Source organism: Myotis lucifugus, unplaced genomic scaffold (assembly GCF_000147115.1).
Source record: "Myotis lucifugus unplaced genomic scaffold, Myoluc2.0 scaffold_141, whole genome shotgun sequence".
NCBI lineage: Eukaryota > Metazoa > Chordata > Mammalia > Chiroptera > Vespertilionidae > Myotis > Myotis lucifugus.
In genome coordinates, this window is record NW_005871189.1 from 900,293 (window position 1) to 915,838 (window position 15,546).

At 48.1% G+C, this 15,546-nt stretch overlaps 1 protein-coding gene and 1 pseudogene across 1 annotated transcript in view; both read left to right on the top strand.

Moving 5' to 3' along the window:
- Positions 1-1,366, top strand: part of LOC106698146 — a 46,595-nt pseudogene extending 45,229 nt beyond the window's left edge.
- TMEM178B (transmembrane protein 178B) overlaps positions 1-15,546 on the top strand; it is a 343,980-nt gene that overhangs the window by 301,934 nt on the left and 26,500 nt on the right. Inside the window, exon 3 of the mRNA XM_006094716.3 lies at positions 12,632-12,769. Coding sequence (XP_006094778.1) covers positions 12,632-12,769 — 138 coding nt within the window. The remainder of the gene's footprint in view (positions 1-12,631; positions 12,770-15,546) is intronic.

A 15,546-nucleotide genomic window follows, 5' to 3' on the forward strand; every position in this document is an offset into this window, starting at 1 on the left:
CCAGTTCTTTGGGAGAACAACAACAAAAAAGTTTTTGCCAAGGGGGGGCTTTCTTAGATGGAAAGAGGGAAGGAGACTGTAGTTGGCAAAGACCAGGGAGTGATTCCCCATTGTCTTCCTGTTCACACTCCTGATTACCACCACCCACAAGTGTCCTCGTGGCTTTTCCTCAGAAGAATCCACAGTGCTCACCTGATCAACTCCTTCAGACCCACAGGGAGACCCAGGGCCTGGAGGTTGCACAGGAGTCCAAGGTTCTGGAGGAGGCCTGTCTCTCCTCCCATCCTGAAATGCCTGGCAATCTGAAGGAGGCTCCTGATGCTGGTATCCCCAGTACCTCTGAGAGTGCTCAGAGTTCCTGCTCCTCCTCAGTTGTCACCACAGTCTCCTTATCAGGCAAATATGGTGAGGGCTCCAGTAGCGAAGAGGAGGAGGATAGCACCTTAGAGGCAGATCCAGACCCAAGAATGTGCCCATAGACCAATGATGGTGAACCTTTTGAGCTCGGCGTGTCAGCATTTTGAAAAACCCTAACTTAACTCTGGTGCCGTGTCACATATAGAAATTTTTTGATATTTGAAACCATAGTAAAACAAAGACTTATATTTTTGATAGTTATTTTATATATTTAAATGCCATTTAACAAAGAAAAATCAACCAAAAAAAATGAGTTCACGTGTCACCTCTGACACACATGTCATAGGTTCGCCATCACTGCCATACATGCTGTAGATGAAAACGTGGCTTCATTGGTGAATTTCCTCCTGCTCACGTATCAAATGACAGAGATAATACCAAAGAAGATATGTTGAAGATTGTCAGCAAAAAGTCTGAAGACTACTTCACTGAGATGTTCCTGAGAGCATCTGAACGCATGGAGATAATCTTTGGCCTTGATGTGAAGGAAGTGGATCCCACCAACCACTGCTATACCATCTTCATCGATCTGGGCCTCACCTATGATGGGATACAGCATGGTGAAGTCGGTGTGCCTAAGACTGGCATCCTGATTCTTATCCTGGCTCTGATCTTTATGAAGGGCAACCGTGCCACTGAAGAGGACATCTGGGATGTTCTGAAGGTGACAGGGGTATATTCTGGGAGGAAGTACCACATCTTTGGAGAGCCCAGGAAGCTCATCACAAAATATTTTGTGAAGGAAGAATACCTGAAGTACCAGCAGGTGCCTAACAGTGATCCTGCACAATTTGAATTTCTGTGGGGCCCAAGAGCCCATGCTGAAACCACCAAGATGCAAGTCCTAGAATTCATGGCCAAGGTTCATGGGATTGACCCAAGTTGTTTCCCATCTCAGTATGAAGATGCATTGCAAGATGAAAAAGACAGAGTCCAAGCCAGAATTTAAGCGAGGGCTGTCTCGACTTCCCTGGCCACTGCCCGTCCTATGGCCAAGCCTCGCAGCTCCTGCCACACTTAGGGAAGTCAGGGATAATTTCCTCATGCATTGTTTGAAGAGGCAGTTCATGTTCATAGAATTTAGGTCTGCGATGAGGCTTAAAGAAACACACTATATATGCCTGTGTTCCTCTTTTACATGTGTAACTTGAAAATGTATTATTTTATTTGTTGAAATCCGTATTACTCAAATATTTTTTCAGTTTTTGTTTTTTAGTATAGGTTTAATTAGCTTCAAAATCTCTAAGTTTATGAATGATATTGGTCATTCATGTAATGCTCTAAGGAGCTTTTGTATTAAGAGTCTGTCTTTTTTGGAAAACAAAATGTGAAACCATCCATCTTACATTGTCATCTGGAAAAAGACAAAATGGCATTGCTATAACCATGTCCCTGGAAATGTAAAGGAAATGAGCTTTAAAAAAGTTGGGAGTGAAGTGAAAGAGAAGGAATCGAAATGATACTCAAATCTTGGCTTTATGTTCTTTTTAGTTCTTGTTGTGTAAAATTAAGTGATACGGACATGTATTTGCCATGCTTTTTCAAGAAGCTACAAGAAATAAATGTTAATAAATTAGGAAAAAAAAGGTTTTTGCCCAATGTTTCCCATTTTGTTCTGAGTTTCCACACATCTGCTGTTGACCCTGACCTCAGTAATGGGAACCTTGCTGGAACAAACTTCCATAGGCTGCCATGGAACAAAGTCAACATTGAGGGCAAAGGGAGAGAGGGACACACACGGGGCCAAAGGGGTGGGGATGCTTGTCTCTTACAGAACCTGACACAAAGTGCATTATGAGCATTTACTTAACACAGCCAGACACTGGCAAAATTCAAAAGTGACTGACTACACATGAAGCATGAACAATGTTCCCAGTCATCTGAGACTCTTCAAGCATAGAAAACAAACCATGCAAAGTGGAAAACATTTGAAAACATAAAAGTAAAGCATTAGGCATCACTTTACAAGAAAACAAATAGAAAAGACTTTCTCATCAACTGGCTCTAAGTGAGCTGTGCACTGTCAGCAGTGCCTGGCACATAGGTGATGAAGAAACGTCAGCTCCTGTCTCCCTTGCTAACTGATCTTCCGGGAGAGGCACTGTGGCTCCTACTGAGTTCTGTACCTTCTGAATGGAGTAATCATCCCTTCATTCTATGGATATTTAGAGCCCCTACTATGTATTAGATGCTGTGAGAGACACAAAGGAGAAATAACACCACCTTGGTTCTCTAAGTGATGGAATGACCGCACTACACATGGCAGACAGTCCAAGGTTTTATGGACCTTAGACCTTCTCTAGGGAAGGGCTGGTGTCTTACACAGATTTGTAGAACAATAACCTGGATGAGAAATGGAGGTCTGCAAATGATAAGCAAATGAATGAGTCAGTGAATGAATGAATGCACTGACTGGTCTGGCCCACAAGTATGCTTGAGGGGCATTTCCTACAGAAAGGGGAGATTCTGGGTAGGAGTACTCAAGAGGTTTCAGAAAGGGCATTTGTCAAGTGGAATCCGGGACTTCCCTGAGTTTGTGTTCCTAGGATCTGACCTTTCGGTTTGGATGAAATTCAGAGTATGTGAAAGGGTGTTATCTCTGGTATCTTCAGGTTCATCTTCTCTGCTAATTCTTTTCTGCATAGAAAAAGACTCCAGTTTTAAACACTTAAAAAAGAAGAAAAGTCCCTCTAGCCCTCTGTGTTTTACCCCATAACCCCACTTCCTTCCTCTTCTTTACAATCAGTCTACTTGAAAGCATAGTGTTTAAAGTGAATTTTACCTCTTACCTCCAGTTCATTCCTACTAACTAACTCAATGAGATTGACTTCCACTAACTGTCTTTTCAAGGTCACGAGGGACCTCTTGGTTGTATATCTAGTAAGACTCAATGCGGGGAGAGACCAGGCCAGTTTTATGAACTGCCATGTTCCCTGCACTAGCACAATGCCTGGCACACAACCGGTGCTCAGCAAGTCTCTGCTGAATGTTTTATGACATTATGTCTTATTCATCTCAGCAGCATTGGCCATCATTGAAACCCTTGCTTTGTTTCACTCCCATGATGTCCCTTAGGCTGGATTTTGCCCTGCCCTTTTTGACCATCCATTTTCCTTCTTCTTTTTTCCCTCTTCTCAACCCTTAAATACTGGTGTTCAAACTTTGTCCTTAGCCGCCTTTTCTCCTCACTTTTATACACCTACCCTGGGAGAGTAGGCATTCAATCCTATAGTTTTCATGACACGAGTCTTATATCAACATCTCAAACACTAATCTCCTTTCCATGCATTAGACCCACACAGCCAGGGCCATCATGTACGTCTCCAACTAGATGTCTCTTAGGCAATTAAACTGAACTTAACGCCCTCTCTTCTTCTACAAGACCTGTCCCTCTTGTCCTTCCACCCCTTCCCCCCCAAAAGAAATAAAAATAAAAATAAATCCAAACAGAGAAGCAATACTCTATGCCTCTTCTTTTGTTCTGTCTTGGTTAATCACCATTTTCTGATCTTCCAAGCCAGAAATCTTGGATCATCAATGACTTATCTCTCTCCCTTCTCTCTTACATTCAGTCACCAATTCCTGTCAATTCTACTGCCTTTCCCTCCCACACCCTAAGTTCTCAGAGAACTTAGCTGGTTACAGCGAGTACTTATTTGCTTCCGAATGTTCCTTTGCCCAGAAAGGCTCCCTGTCAGCACTTGGTGTACTTCTCCTTTGCTTTCCCATGTGGTGTGTGGGCTTGCATGGGTGCACCTGCACACACCTGCAGTGCAGGGCTCAGAGGAATCGACAGGCTTGTGCATTATTTTTCATTTCATTTTTTATTATAAATTTTTCCATGGTCATTGACATTCTTCAAAAGAGTAATTTTGATACAAATAATATTCAATTACATTTTGTTTAATGTTAAATTCTCTTCTGGGGTTTGAAGTGGCATAGAATCTGAAAGGGACAGAGGAATGCAAAGGGCATGGGCAGATCAACCCCTTTCCCAGACCCGCCTCTCACTGGCTGAGTGACCTTGATCAGCTGAAATTCCCTTGTCTCAATTTCTAAGTGTACACAATGAGAGAAAAAAAAAAGCATCTACCTTATAGAGCCATTTGGAAGGTCAATGGACATGTTTTACATCAATTGCCCAATCCAATGCCTGCATGTAGTAAATGTACAATAAATGTTCATTTCCCTTCTCCAGGCTTTTCAAATTCTTTGCTAACAACCACTTCTCAGATACCTGCAGCATTTTTTTCTGGAAAGCATAGCACCCTCTAAGGTGCCCATGTGTTTTAAAGCTCCCATCTTCTGATTGCTTTATGGAAACTCTGTGGGGGCGCACTCTTGCCAAGCCATCTTGATTTCTAGACTCTGTACTCAGAGCAGCTTCAGTGACACATGATATAGAGGAGAAGATATGGAGCTTCTCTGGGATGGAATAGGAGGTGGTACTGGTCTAGCTCATCCCTCATAGTAGGAAGACCCCCAGGACCGAGCGAGACCCAGAGCCAAGCTGGGTCTACTCAGGTGCATCTGGTTGGCTGAGCCACAGTTTCCTTTTCATCTTTTTCCTCTGTAATTTCCACTGCTGCCTTAGCAGTGTGGCTGCAGGGACAAGGGAGTCATTCTTGTGATTTTTTTGGGGGGGGGACACTCTGCCTCTCAGTTCTGGGGCTCCCCCCGCGTCTCCTTTCTTGTCTCCAGGCTCTTGCTTTAGCTGCTGACCTAGCTTTCATCAGGAGAGTAGAAAGTTTGCAATTTGCCTTCCATTGTCTTGACAATGGATGTGATGTGTATATAACAGCATCACACAATATGCCTATTTATGGCAGCTCTCTGATCTGAAGCAGCATTGAGGAGGAGGAAGCTTCTACATCTTCTGGCCTAGAAATCCTGTTGGTTTTTTTTTAATTTTCACTGCAACTACCTTCACCTGTGATCTCTTCCTGACTTGAAGGGTGGTGCAGAAATATCTGTGGGTTCCTCATCTGTGGGGTCTCCTATGTGTTTATTAAACTTAAGGGTAGGGAGCCTCTAAATTGCATGGCCTGGTGTAATCTGGAATCTGGACTTACTTTAATGCTCCTATATGACAAAAACTGTGTTGGATTTCTAACCAATAATTCATACTGGCTTTTAAAAATTATTTAATTTGAAGGCAAAGGAAATTGTCTTCAAGCCACTATGACATTTGGGTCGCAGAAGTGGGTCGAATTGGGTAGATACATCCTCAGCGTGTGCTATTCCACGGTACATGTAGTTTCAGTAATTGTTACAGCGTGGGATAATGAGCTCATTGAGCCAACACCTGCTCATGTCAATGACATGGAAATAAAGTAAAACAGGCATGACAACAGGCCTGAACAAGCTCACATTTACTGGAGGGAGGGAGACATAAATAATTGCAGTAAGACCTGTGGAATGTGCTGGAGGAGTGATATCGACCGATTGCTTCATGTGTGCTGATGTACCTGGAAGGCTCCCCGACATTTACTTGTCAGGGAAATCTTTAAGGATGCGGAGAAGCCTGTCAGGTGGAGCATGTACTAGTAGGTAGCCATGTTGGCAGGAGCACAGTGCAATCAAGGAAGGAGGGGGAAAGTGCCACATCTTTCAGGGAAATGCAGTCTGTGACGATGAGTTACTGGGGCTTGGAAAAAGATGGACCTTTTTGGGATCAAATCCCCAAGTCAGGCACTTTCTCATTGAAACATAAGAATGATTTGTTTTCACATAAAAATACTTCCTTAAATATAACTGCAGTATAATACTGAATCAACTCACACTCTAGAGTAGTGGTTCTCAACCTTCTGGCCCTTTAAATACAGTTCCTCATGTTGTGACCCAACCATAAAATTATTTTCGTTGCTACTTCATAACTGTAATGTTGCTACTGTTATGAATCATAATGTAAATATCTGATATGCAGGATGATCTTAAGCAACCCCTGTGAAAGGGTCGTTCGACCGCCAAAGGCGTTGCGACCCACAGGTTGAGAACCGCTGCTCTAGAAGCCAACTACAGGCAGAACCTCCTGTTAGCTACTTCTGTTTTAATTTTAATTAACTAGATCATGGAAACCTTCCCAACAGATTTGCAGTCCTGCCCATGTCTCTTCCTTCCAGAGCACTGTAATGCTCACTGTAAGAGCCCAGGGTTCAAATGGTCTCTATGGCCACTGGCACCTCTGCTATTAGCTGCTGTAGCCTCCAGCTATTTTGGTCCTCGGAGAATAAGAGGCATCCATACTTCAGGGTGAATGCATCTCAGTGTTAATAAATAGAAAAACAGAGCCTTCACCTTGGCCTCTGCAGATACCTGAGAGGCACACAAACAGATTCCAGAAGCCTTTTCCCTCTGGGCACCAAAGCCTTAATTATGAGCTAACCCCAACTTGTTACTCAGCTCCTATGTGCTCATGTACAGCAAATGCAAAGAATGTGTTACATGAAAAATAGAGAGCCAATTCAAGTGACTTCCATTTCTATTTATACTTACATAGCTCAAGCTTTGTGTCAGGTACTGTTTTAAGCAGTTTACACATATTAACTTACTTAATCCTCTGAATATAAAATCCCCTTTGAAATAAGTGCTGTCATAACCTCCACTTACAAGTGTGGGAACTGATCTAACTTGCCCAAGTTCACACAGGCATGGATTTGAACAAGGGCAGCCTGGCTCCATGAATCAGTGCTTCCATCCCCATCTGTTGAGTCCAAACTCCCACTTCCTTCAGATATGATTGCTGTGCAGAAGGTCACCCCCAGGGACTGACTAATTCGAGAATGAATGTCTAGATCCCAGAGCAGCTGACACCCTTCCACAGGCAGTGTGCTCTCATCCTGCAGAAGGAGAGCTTCCTAGGAATGAGGCGCACCCAGAGGTGCCCCATGTGGCCAGCATGGCCTTACTGGTCACGCCACACTCTTGACACTGGGGCCGTTGAGACAGTGTCCTACCGTCAGTCTTCACCATCACAACGAGGTCTAACCCACACTTTCCCTCACCGCATGTGTGTTTTGAAATTCCAGTCATCATTTTTGTGTGCAAGGTCTCGAAAGAGCAAATAGAAAGCTATTCGGAGCATATTTTTCTTTTCTAAGCGGCATTTATTTAAATGCGTGTATCCTGGTTTCCCATGTACAGTTGCAAGCAATACCTTTCAATTTAAATGTTAATAGGAGTGTAAACTTCAAAATCAAAATTTTTCCATGTGGGAGCAGTGCTTTTTTCTGCTTCTATTTAATGGTTCTCCCGCCTCTCCTCCTCCTCCACCCTCCCTTATTATCCACCCCCTTCTTTCCACTGTGCTGAACTATATTCTTTTGCTAAAAAGTTTAGAATGCACCTTTCTGTGTTGAAAAATTAGCATTTCAACGGTAGGGTCATGGAATGTAGATAATGGAGTCCAACCCAACACAATTCATGAAAAGATTTTTCTTTATCTCAGTCTTAGCCCGTGGAATTGGCCTCTTTATTCTGTTGTGTTTTTTTCCCCAAGGGGATTATTCTTAGGCTGACCATGCAAATATTCTTCCAAGGCTTCCCACAGGTGAGTTAGGTCTTTCTTTTCTTTATTTTTCTCTAAAAAGACAGGAAGAGACAGGGAAAAAAAAACACCTCTAAGTGATGTAAGTTCCTGGGTGCAGAGTACTGTTGTGGGCCCAGTGAGCTGTCACAAAGAATAGAAAAGGCAGTTTTTACTTCTAATAAGATAACATTGACAGGTAGGTGACCTAGGTGGGCAGGAATGGGGCCATGTGCATATGGGACATTCCATAGGCAGAGTAGCCCCTGGGATTTACCCAAGTACAAACAAAAACATTAGAGATTTTAAGGCAATGAGAATAATGACTAATGCCTTTAAATTCAAATATGGCCAGTCTACTTACCTTTCTAGGGACCTCGTGGACTTTTATTTACTTCTTTTCTCTTCCCTTCATTTCCTCATTAATCACATTTATCCTGTTACACTGTGTGTGGTTTGCAAGCCTCCTTTCATCTTTTTTTGGAGCAGGATGGGACTGTTAACCCATAAATTAGAAATGATTTTACAATATAAGCTTCAGCGATTTTGATTCTGATATTTTAAGGTGTTATTTTTGTTCTCTAGATAGTTCTTTTCATTAGTATCCTGTTCTTATTTAATGGAGGTAAACTACATTTCTTCTGTCTCTCTGGGAATAGTAATAAGACTTAAATGATTGTTCCTTCTCAGAGTGTCTCCTCGAGGTCTTTCTCCCAGGTTTCAGGCTTTTCTCAGTGATGCTGGCTTGTCTGGTTGGGGTGCTAAAGAGCTGCCTCGAAGCACTGAGTGGGTGGGTGGGCTTCCTTGGAGAGTGGCCCAGGGGTTTCTTCTGAGGCAACCCCAGTGGCAGTGGGGTAGGCCTGTCCTCTTGCCCTGGTCATCACTACAGAGGCCTCTCCCAGCCTCCAGGCTGGAGGGCAAAGGCCGGACCATGAGCTCCTGGGAGCCGAGTAGGGAGGGCTGGGGTCTCAAGAGTAAGCATCAGTGTTCTCTATGTGCACGGCCACGCGATCGCCCTCTGTGCCATGGCTCTCAGCTGTGCTGGCCAGCCAGCCTGCGCTGAGCTTGGTGGACACCCCCCCCCCCCCCGCCCCCCTCCTAAGTACTCAAACTCCACTGTCAGGGTAGGGGAGTGAGAAGAGAGATCTAGGGATCGAGTTTCATCTCAGACAACTTCCACCAAATCCCTCTTTTGTGTCCCTCCCCTTGTTTACTTGATCCAAAGGCAACTGCTGGGGCCAGTTCATGAGCCTTCTGGGCATGGGGCAGGTTGGTTTGCAGCTTCCCAGGCTGCGGGCTTTAGGTTTGGCTCTGAGTCTGCTAAGTCAGTCACACTGTCCATCAGCTCCCCCCACCCCTTTTTTATTGTTTGTTAATCCTCACCTGAGGATATTCTTTCCATTGATTTTTCAGGGAGAGTGGAAGGGAGGGAGGGGGATATAGAGATAGAGATAGAGATAGAGAGATAGAGGTAGAGATAGAGGTAGAGAGAGGGAGAGGGAGGGAGGAAGGGAGGGAGAGAGAAAGAGAGAGACATCGATTGGTTGCCTCCTGCAGGCACCCTGAATGGGACCAGGGCTCGAACCTGCAACCCAGGTATATGCCCTTGACTGGGAATTGAGCCCGGGACCCTTCAGTGCACGGGCTGATGCTCTAACCACTGAGCAACACTGGGCCAGGGCTATCCATCAACTTTTGTGTGGTTGTCATCCTCTCCTTTCCTATTTTTTTCCATCCTTATACATTTCTATCTTTTAAAAAAAATCTCTTACCTTGGGAGGAAGAGATGCTGGATACATTTGTTCACTGTCATGATAACCCAGAGGCTCATTAGTTACATTGTGAATTTTATTTTCCCACACAGCTCACTCTCCTTTTACTTCACTGGCTTGAGATAGTCCATTATGTAACTTCTTTGGCTCTTGCTTTTCTTCTCTGTAAGAGAGGAATAGTCTTACCTACTTTCCTGGTTGTTGCTGCAGCTACTCTGAGTTACCACATAGGTTTTAGGGATAAAATAAACAGTTCTGGCAAAATCAGGCTCACGGGGCGATGGTGACGACCCTCCCGGGTCAGTGAAAATACTCAGGCCTGATCTCTGGTTTTCATCCTTCCTTCTCAACCAACAATTTAGCAGGACCCTCAGCTTCTGTTGACGTAGCCCTTTGGGGAACAGCAAAGTGCACTTATCCACGTGAGAGGCCACAGCCCTCCCCGGCCAGGGACAGGGATGACCACGATGGTCTTGGAACTTTGGAAGAGGAATCATCCTCACCATTCCCCTTCCTGCTCTCTCCTCTTTTTCTTCTAAGTAACACACACCTTACTTGCCCCTCCACTAATAAGAACCTGCCCTCTCTCTCTGACTGGCATTTCCCTTTTCCTGCCCAGCCCATTTCCCGGTCCCTGGTCCTGGTGGAAACACCTTAAGTGACACTTTATCCACTTACCCCCCCCAGCCCCCAGGCGGTACCTTTGCTCCGGTGGTCTGCAGAGCGGGGAGCAGTCAGGCCGTCCCGTGAGCAAGGCCAAGTGCAGCAGGGAGGGGCTCTCTGGCTTCAGCAGGGTCGTCCACTCTGGTGCTGCTGAAGGGGCCAAGATTTCTCCTAGAAACCTCCACGCACGAAGGGAACCCCTGGTTCCATAGGGGCAGAGGAGAGAAGTTTCCCGACCTATTGAAAGGGATATGAACCTCCTTTCCAGCAAAAATACCCAGCCTCTCCTCCCATTCCCACAGCCCGTTGCCCCTGAGGACAGTGGAGAGTGGACGAAGCATCTGGAGCAAAGAGTATGTCATCTCCAGTATGAGTCCAAATGGACGCGCATGTAGAGGGGACCGAGGAGGGAGCTGGGGCCTGGCTCACTCCAGTCTGTGGCGGTGGCCAAGGAAGAAGGGACTGATCCTGGTGGCAGTGGAGAAAGCGTTGTGGGGAGCTGGAGGGCGAGGGGGACCGTGGGCAGCTGAATAAGGGGTGGTGCTGGCCTGGCTGGCAGGCATGCTCTTTCCCGACTCCATGCTGGTGGTGGCTGGCTGAGCCCGGAGCAGGGAGCCTGTTTCCTCAGACACATTTGGTGACATGAACACATTTGACGCCTGATTCCCATGGGCATGAAAATCAAGCATCCTTGGCAGTTCCCATAAACGACTATGATGAGTATTATACCTGGCCGGGCAGGCCTCCTGGGTCAGCGGGGAGGACCTCGGTAGAGCAGGAGCCAGCTCCCTGGTAGACTTGTACCTCTGTGACAGTGCCCGGGTCCGTCCTGCTCCCTGTCCAGGCCCCTCCTCACAGGACAAGCTCAGCTGCTGTCTCCTAGCTCCCTCCCCACTTCCCAGCCAGTTTCCTCCAGGGCTGATCTTCAGTGTCAGCATAAGGACGTGGACCAAATCCCTCTCCTGGGGGCAGAAGAATGGAAGGTCTCAAGCCCCAGTCCCAGGATCTGCCATGGCTCCCAATGGGGTGGCTGGAGTGAGAGGGGAACAGAGGGGATGCGATGCCCTCGTGAGGTATGCGGATCCCAAGGTGTTCCCCACTGAAACGTGGGGGGCATTGTTTCCCGGGGATGGGAGTGACGTAGTTTCCCATCAGGCTCCCTGCCCTGCCCCCTCACCCTCCCTCTCTTCCTCTGGGGGAGGGCAATGCCCAGGGGTCCTCTAGCCTTCTCTGGCAATGTCCTCAGGGGCCTCATCGGAAGGATGGGGGCGAGTGGATAGACCCAGATATAGGTGGATGGACAACACAGGAGGACATGGAGCTGCAGGCGGAGGTGCTGGGGCTGGGTGGAAGGAGTCCATGACAAATGGGCGGGTGTCACTCAGGAGAAGGTATTAGAGGGTTGGATTTCAGGGACGAGACAGGTGGGGTGGGGTATGCATTGGCGGGCAGGGAGGAGCCAGGAGGAAGTTGAGCTGATGGAGAGGCTGAGTGAGGCTCACTAAGGTGGGCAGCAGCTCTGCCCTCTTCCTGCCACTAAAAATACCTCCTTCCCAGACAGCCCTCCTCTTTCCTGCACCCATGCCGGGCTTTGTCGGGCATGGAGTGGGGAAAGGCCTGGTTTAGAAGCTGGACTGACCTGGGTGTGGGGCTGAGAGGGTCTGCTCCGGGCTCAGTCTGAGAGCAGGAGGTGTGGCTCTCCAGCCTGCAGCCCCACATGCAAGAAAGCTGAGGCCTGGGAGCCAACTTGGAGGGAAGGAAATAGCAGCTGCAGGCAGCATCCTCCTTACACAGGACCTCCTGGCAGAACCAGCAAATCCCAGAGCGGAGGGAGGGAGCTCTTGGCAGGTGCAGCCTGACCCCGCCCAGCTGCGAGGTGAATGATGCTGAGGTTAGGACCTGGGAGCCTTGCCAATCTGGGTTGGATGCTCTGATGTAACGCTCACTAGGTCTATGGCGTGAAGCAAGTTGCTCCATCTTCCAACAGGGATAACACAGTACCTGGCTCAGAGGAAGCATGCAAGTGACAACTGTTATGATGATGGTTTCTCCCTGCATCTAGGTACCCACGATGCAGTCACCATCGGGGCTCTGGCCTCTACAAATGGGTTTATATGCAAACCTGTCTGAAAAGGCAGGTTCCTTCCTTCCCCCATGCAGTGCCCCACCGCTCCCCCTCTGCCTGGGCTCGGGTGCACCCCGACGCTGAGTTCCAGGCTCTGATGCTAACCCCTGCCCTCCTGCTTACCCACAGACCTGCGTAGGATGACAGCCGGCTTCATGGGCATGGCGGTGGCCATCATCCTCTTCGGCTGGATCATCGGCGTGCTGGGCTGCTGCTGGGACCGAGGCCTTATGCAGTATGTGGCCGGGCTTCTCTTCCTCATGGGAGGTAAGGTGCAGGCTTGGGGGGCCTGTCAGGGGAAAGGTCCGGGTACTAGGATTCTGGAGGAACGGCTAAGTGCACAGCAGATGAAAGCCACAACTCTGTGGGGCTCTACCCATTCATTCATTCATTTATCATATTTTGAATTCTTCTTAATCACATGTCCCTGCACTAGCTGCTGGGGATGCAGAGGCTAATGAGACTAATAAGGTGTGATCCTTGCCTGCTGTGGGGGACTGTGCAGCTATGGCATTGAGGCGGGTATCAGACACAGAGTGAGCGTGAACCCTGGAGATGCTTGGGCATTTTATACACACACTAGACTTCAGGGTGGGAAGTGGGTGCTGCCTGGGCAGTTTCCCCTTTAAAAGCTTCACCCTTGATTTATGCTTCCTAAATGCTGCTCCTGTTTCCAAATGAGGCACCTGCCCTGGTGCCTGCCCCCTTACTCTCTGACTGCCATGGCCAAGGACCAATCCAGTCCTTAGGAAGGGATTGTAGATGAACCATGTGGCTGTGCAGGAGCAGGTCCCAGTCCATGGGAAGTGAGTGCTAATCCACAGTCACAGGTGCCTCCTTTCTCCCTGAAGAGCTAAAATGTGCCCTTTGGTCTCCTGGTGTGAGCCTCAGATGGAAGCAAAGCGAAGCACTGGGTGTGCCCGTCACAGTCTGCCCCGCAGGGAAGAGTGCATTGACGAATAGCAGAGCCAGGTAGAGGGGAATTGAGCTTGGATTGAGGGAATTAGAAGTGTTTATGGAAAGAAAGGAAAATGAGTCCTACCAATGGAAACCAATGTCAGTAAGACTTCGGGCTCCATGTGCCTCTGCCCAGCCCAGGTCCCTGTGGTGGATGCCTGGCTCTGGGGTCTGAGCAGAGGAGGGAGGTGAGGAGCAGGCCAGCTGGGGAAAGGAGGTGGCTGTGCCTCTAGGTGTGCACAGGTCTCCGGGGGCTGTGAGCAAAGGGCTGGGAGAAGAGGAGAATGGCAAGACTCATCCTGGGGCCTGCCCGTGGGGCCCACACCTGCGGTTATGGCAGAGGCTGGTGGAGGGAGGGTCCAGGTGGCTCTCTCTAGAGCAGTGGTTCTCAACCTTCCTAATGCCGCGACCCTTTAATACAGTTCCTCATGTTGTGGTGACCTCCAATTTCATTGTTACAAATTGAAAATAATTAAAGCATAGTGATTAATCACAAAACAATATGTAATTATATATGTGTTTTCTGATGGTCTTAGGCGACCCCTGTGAAAGGGTCATTTGACCCCAAAGGGGTCGCGACCCACAGGTTGAGAACCGCTGCTCTAGAGGTTCCCACACCCCTCCTCCTGAGCTCCCACAAAACCAGCCCTGCTGACCTTTTCCATGCCTTGGTGTCCTCCTCAGTGAAACCAGGGGGAGCCTGGTTTTCAAACTCTGTTTTAGGAGCAGCTAAATCCTTTCGGTTCCCACTTCCAGTCAAAATCTTGCGTGGACCCTGAAATGTAAGAAGGTAGAGTGGAGGAGCTCTGTTTGTAGTGAGTGTTCTTGCTAAGACTCTTGGTTTTACAAAGATGGGCTCCAGGAACACGGGGCTTTTCTAGGGCTTGGAGGGTCTCCCAGGAATCTGAGAAAAGCTGAGCAAACAGGCCTCGGGCTGAGCAGGAATAGAAATGGGAGCTCTTGGAGATGACGCTCTCTCATCGCCTCCTCCTCCAGCTCTCCGCACACATCCTCTGCTCCCCCTCTCTCCAGGCCAGGCATGTGGCTCACATCTGCCCAGGTGCTAAGTCTCCAGGGTCCGTCCACTTCCTTCTGGGCTGCTAAAGACAGAGAGGGAACATTAGTGTCCTTGCAGAGAGCCCAGAGCAGCTGCTATCTGCTGAGTCCATGGGTGGGCTTTGTGAGGATCTAGGGAGGAGCTACTCAGGAGCAGAAGCTGTGCTTCCCCTCACCTGCCCAGCAGGGGGAGCTACACTGAGAGGCTGGGGTGTTGACCCAGAAATGATGCCTTGATCCATAAAACCCTGTGTGTCAAAAAGAGATGTTTCAGTACCAACCCTTCCCAGAACCTGACCAGTCCTTGCCCTCCAAGAGTTGACCTTCTAGGTTGATCTGTGGATTAAATGGGAGAGCTGGCCACCTGTGACAGCATCTCATGGACACAGCAAAGCAGTCAGCCACTCAAACTATAGTTTGTATGGCAAAGTGAGATAAGGCCCACGGCCTTAGCTTGCACCCAGACTGGATTTCAGGCACCTGTAACTGAGCACAGACAGGTGCCAAAGAGTTAGATTGGGCGACAGGTGAGACCAGCTGGTGGGGACCAACCTCAGCAGTGCTTGGGAGCTGGCCAGTCCTGGTGAGCAGGTGCAAAAGGAGGGGTTGGCAAGAGTGCAGAGGTAAGTTTGAAGTCAAGAGTCCGAAGGTGGAATTGAGATTGACTTTGGGTGAACCAACTAGGGCCAAAATGAAAACGGAAGAGCTCTCCTCACAACCTGTTCGGATGTGAAGGAAGAGGGCCCACACTGAGCACGTCTCTGCTCCACATTGAACTGTTTCCCTGGGCTAGAGAGAGGGCGCCCCACACCTTGTGAAATAAGCAGCAACAAATTGTTTAATTAACACTCAACCCAGAGGAGGCAATTAGTTAAGTAGGGCAGCTTTGTTGAGCCAGGAGGCTGGGGGTGGTGGGTGGGATCCAGTTTTCCCTTTGGCAGGGGCTCCAGGGGAGAATCTAGCCCAAACTGGCACAACACCATTCCGGTGCCAGCAACTGCCAGAGACAAGTGTCTCGATGAATCATCAGT